The 5396-nt window shown below is 51.3% G+C and overlaps 1 protein-coding gene across 1 annotated transcript in view; it reads left to right on the forward strand.

Moving 5' to 3' along the window:
- The window catches only part of LOC107119764 (zinc finger protein 282-like), a 21779-nt gene that overhangs the window by 8103 nt on the left and 8280 nt on the right, over positions 1-5396 (forward strand). The window contains exons 3-4 of the mRNA XM_015422346.1: positions 1037-1163; positions 2063-2179. Coding sequence (XP_015277832.1) covers positions 1037-1163; positions 2063-2179 — 244 coding nt within the window. The remainder of the gene's footprint in view (positions 1-1036; positions 1164-2062; positions 2180-5396) is intronic.

The raw sequence follows: 5396 nt of genomic DNA on the forward strand, positions 1-5396 counted from the left end.
CTTTCCTGGGGTTTCCTAAGTGTTTTTTTTAAATGGGCGGGGCCAGCTTGGGCTTTTGCCCAGCAAGGCTTCTGATTGGCCACTGGAGATTTGATTGGCTGTGCAGACTTTTTTTTTTAAGTGTTGCTTTGGCAGCCGCTGCCACCGCAGCACAAGGAAAGTGAGATCGACGGCGGCCATTTTGTGGTTGCACCCACCACCCTGTGTCAGGATCCCAGATGTGCCCACGGGGTTAAAGAGGTTGGGGACCCCTGAACTAAAGGAGACGTAAAGGAACTCTGTTGGGGGACTCCTGTCCTTGAGCCCCTGGCCAGCGGCGGGCTCCTTGTGAGTCCACGTTTGTGGCTACCTCAGACGCAAACACTCCAGAGATACGAGCAGCAGGGTTGCCAGGTGAGAACGACACGCCAGCAGGGGATGAGGGGGGACTTTCCGGGAAGCAGAGAGGAGCACCACGACATCCCTACGTCACCTGGAAGTGACATAGGCACATCAGGGGCGACGCTCTGTTTTTTGGGCCAAAGTCTGTGGTAAAATGGGCCTCAAACCATAGAGTTTTGCCCAAAAACCAGAGTGGCGCCCTGGCATGCCCACCTCACTTCCAGGTGAAGCAGGCATGTTGCCCAACATTGCTGCTGGGGGCTTCTCCTGTCCTCCATTTTATCCTCACAACAACCCTGTGAGGTAGGTTAGGCTGAGGGGGTGTGACTGGCCCAAAGTCACCAAGTGAGCTTCCATGGCATCAGTGGGGATTCGAATCCGTGACTCTCAGATCCTAGTGTGACATCCTAACCACTGCACCGCACTGCCTCTCCCAAAATACAGGATAATTTGGAGCAGATTCCGGATAGTAATTTCTGAACAGAGTTACGTAGAACTCTTCTAGAGGTAAAAATCCTCCTTCATACTCTGCGTAAAATAAATATTTTGTGACCTTCTGGTTTTCTGCACTTGGGAGAGACACCCGATGCCAGCCTTGCTGTCGGAATGCTGTTGTGTAGCCAATGGTGATGTTTGTGAACGCTTGCAATTTAAGGGCTCGGCTGCCTTGGAGGAAATCTCAAGCCATTTTTCTCACGAGAAATGGGAAAACCTGCAGGACTGGCAGAAGGAGATGTACAAAAATGTGGTCAAGGGAAACTGCGAGTCTCTGATCTCCCTCGGTAAGGAACTGGTCTCCTTTTTCTTGGACTCTTTCATGGTTCGTACCCAGGGCCGGCCCCAGCTTATTTTGCACCCTAGGCGGGGATCCCTTCTGGCACCCCCCTCCCCGTGCGCCCACCAATTTTCAAAAATAAATGCATTTTAGGAAGAATGAAAAACACAAATAATCAAGAAACTCCCAGACTACGGGGCCGGGTGCAGTTTGGCGCCCCTAAGGGCCGGCCCACTCTAGGCAATTGCCTAGTTCGCCTAGTGAGTGAGCCGGCCCTGTTCATACCAGAGGATAGGGCGTTCCCCTCCACAAAGGCAGGTCCAGTCCGATCACCCTAGCAGCATCCCCCAGTCATTGTTCCTAAGCCAGGCCGTGGTATATCTGAAGGACTGTCTTCTCCCAGATGTTCCTGCCCAAGAACTGAGATCACAGGGAGGGGCCCTGCTGACTGTCCCACCAATCAAAGATGCTCGTCTGGTGGGTACACAAGGGCCTTTTTGGTGGCAGCCCCCGGATTAAGGAAGAAGCTCCCCAGGAAGTGCGCTTGGCCCCCTCCCCTTCAAACCTCAGGAGGCAGCTGAAGACGATTTTATTTAGGACTGTATTTGATTAAAGCAGTTCTGAATTGTGGTTTTTAAATTTTGTTCATTTTAACATATTTTATTTTCTAAGCCGCCTTGAGCTCCTTAGGGAAGAAAGGCAGCTAGTACATTTTTAAAACAGATAAATACAAAACCGAAACAAACTCTTTTTGGAATAGGTCGCTCAGCGAGCTTCCATCGCACAAGCGGGGATTCGAACCCGGGGCTCTGAGACACTCGTCTGACATCCTTAATCACTACACCGCACTAGCTCTCTCTGAGATAAAACACCACCCAGCATAACGGCCTTATTTCCTCCAACCAGATTTTGCCGTTTCTAAACTGGAAAGTTTGACCTGTACGGAAGAAAGAGTGCCACCTTGTGGTCTCGCCCTGGCAGACTCAAGAGGAGCCCAAGAGCCCCCCGCTGATACCGGAACAGGTAAGCAAGACTGAAGTCGACGGACCTTGCCGTGAAGACGGGGAAGGCGATTGTTTTGAACATGATGCTAGCGAGGCCAACACCTTCTGCTCTGGGGTTCAGGCAGCATTGAATCTGGACTATGGGAAAGCCAAGACAAGCCCGTGTGGAAGGGCAAATGTCTAGGGGAGTATTTGAGCCTTGGCAGACATGACCCTCTACGGGTGGCTGTCATCTTCTCATGTTATATATAGCCAGGGGTCATTTCCTAGAAAAAGAGGTGCAGGAGCTCATTTGCATATGCCACACCCCCTGACAAAGGGGCATGTTTAAAATGAGTAAAGGCATATGCAAATAAGTTTAAATCCCCCCCCCTTCCCTGAGTCTCTCCGCAAAAGCGGAGGGGCTCAGGGGAAAAGAGGCCATGTCTGCTTGCCTCCCCTGTCCGACCTTCTCCAGGTACCCTGGAGAAGATCAGGCAGGGAAGCCAGGCATTTAAATCCCCCCACTCGGGGGGGCGGGGCCTGGGCTCCTTTCTGCTAGAGCGCTGCTCCAGGGCGCTCCGGCAGGAAATGACCCCTGTATATAGCTAAGTGCAGCTCATGGGATGTAGGCAAGGCCTGTCTACAGTGGAGGCCTCGAGCTTTCCCACTACTGGTTGTTTACTCCATTCTGTGTTGCAACAAACAGGGCTTTTTCAGTGGCAGCCCCGCGATTATGGAGCAGCCTCCCCAGGGAGGTGCGCCCGTCCCCCTCACTTTTGATTTTTAGGAGGCAGCGGAAGACGGCTTCATTGAGGACTGCGTTTGATTAAAGCGCTCCTAAACTGTGATTTTAAATTTTCATTTTTACGTATCTTTATGTTTAATCGATTTACGTTTTGTACAGTCCCCGTTTCTCACCGGGACTCAAGGTGGATATGAAAGTGTGCGTCGATACAACTGACAGATGGGGTATGTAGTGAACAGTGCAATAGGATGAGGGTTGTGGAACCAACCAGAAATCTAAAAAACAGAGCTGAAACAAAACTGAAGCATTAACGCGATACATTAAACGATGCAGGAATTACATCGTAGGACCCTAGTGTCTGCAAGTTATCCAGACGTGTCAAACTCATTTGTTACACAGGCCGGATTTGACATAAATGTTACTTTGTCAGGCCGGGCCACATATGCCCTAAAATGTAATTGTCCCGCTGCGGGGTCCTCTGCGGCCTTATGGGCCGCTGCAGCGGGACTGGTGCTACCTGCGCTGAGCTTCCCACTACTCCCCAGGAAGAATGGTGGGCTGGCCACCTCCCGAGACCCCAATCCCCTCCCTCAACACCCACCGCGGGGCAGGGGAGACCCGGAAAGACAGAAGACGGTGGAACGGACTGGCAAGGAACACGATGGGGGTGACCTGAGATGTGAAGGGGGGAGGGCACGGTTGAGAGAACGGGACAGTTGGCGCGTTCCAGCCTTACCCCCGAGGAGTACTGGTGCCGAGGACGCCGTCGTTGGCCCCGTTGCACAAACAGGAAGTAGACACTCCCTCACCCACACAGCACTAGTTATAAAGGAAGGCGGGCCTAAGGAAGAGGAAGTTCACTGGGATAGGAGAGCACGGTGATGGGCAGGTGACCTAGCCTATAGGATTAGTAATAACCAGAAGGGGGAGTCACCAAGGGGTGAAGCTGGGCTATAAAAAGGAGGAAACTGACGAGTGCCGGGGAGGAATGGAGGATTGACCTCAGAAACAACCCAGAGAGAATGGAGGTCTGTCCGAGGAAGGGAGCTGGGGTGACGTAACCCCAGACCTTCCCAATCTGAGGCGCTCGTTTCCTCTCCTCATGTTTCAACACGGCTACCGGGGTTTCTAGACCTGGGGCGGACCCCGAGCATGACAGTCATGCCAAGTACTGGAGATATAAACTTTATACATGATACAGGCAAACCCAATTGACGATACTGTTTTTACTCAAAATACAAACAAAAGCCATTGATTCCTAGGAGTGAAAGCAATTGATTTACTGGGGAATCCACAAAAGCCCCAATAAATGCACTTAATCATATGCGAGACTATACCATATCTGCCCCTTAGCCATTTCCTTTCCTTTCTTTTTTTTGGTATTTTTTGGTATTTTTTCATAGATATGTGTGTGTGTGTGTGTGTGGGCTATTTTTGGGCAGGAACGCACAGGAACGGAGTTCCGGCTGGCTCCCAAGTTGGCCACGCCCAGCAGGAACTCATTAGCATAACAGGCCACACCCAAACGCAGAAACTCATTAGGATTGGCTACATCAAGGGTGTGTGGCCTAACATGCAAAGGAGTTCCCGCTACAAAAAAAGGCCCTGGGTTTTGACAACAAACAAGGTAAACAGAATAAGAAGCAAAAGGTGGGTGTGGCTGGATGACTACACTTCTGGAAACACGGGGGTGCGGCCTAATATGCTAATGAGCTGTGTTGTCAGGGGTGTGGCCTAGTATGCTTATGTGTTTCTGCTGTTGGGTGTGGTCTATTATGCTAATGAGTTCCTGCTGGACTTTTTCTACAAAAAGAGCCCTGGACTGTGTGTGTGTGCGCGCACCTGGCAGTCTTGGTGACCAACCCCTACTAAGGGGATGAATAAAAATAAAGCTTGCCCCCGCCTCCCGCCTCTGGTATTCCTTGGAGGTCTCCCATTGATGTACTTTCCAGCGTCGACCCTGCTTAGCTTCCGAGATCGGGCTTGTCTGGGCTTGTCTGGGCTGTTAAGGGCAGGGCTTCATTTCTTGACAGCTTCAACACACACTTCACTGTGTGCGCCCGTGGACCTGTCCCCCCCCCCCACGCCAGTTGTTTGCAGGCTGGATAAGATCCCCAGGATGGAGCCGCTTCCTGCCCCTGGGCTGTATTTTTGACACCCCTGTATCAGGGCTCTTTTTGTAGAAAAAGCCCAGCAGGAACTCATTAGCATAATACGCCACACCCAACAGCAAGAACTCATTAGCTTATTAGGCCACACCCCTGACAGCACCGCTCATTAGCCCATTAGGCCACACCCCCATGTTACCAGAAGTGTGGTCATTCAGCCACACCCACCTTTCCCTTCTTATTCTGTTTACTTCCTTTGTTGTCAAAACCCAGGGCTTTTTTTGCAGCAGGGACTCCTTTGCATGTTAGGTTACACACCCTAATGTAGCCAGTCCTAATGAGTTTATGCTATTGGGTGTGACCTGTTATGCTAATGAGTTCCTGCTGGGCGTGGCCAGCTC

Source organism: Gekko japonicus, unplaced genomic scaffold (genome assembly GCF_001447785.1).
Source record: "Gekko japonicus isolate JY-2015 unplaced genomic scaffold, Gekko_japonicus_V1.1 scaffold915, whole genome shotgun sequence".
Classification (NCBI taxonomy): Eukaryota; Metazoa; Chordata; class Lepidosauria; order Squamata; family Gekkonidae; genus Gekko; species Gekko japonicus.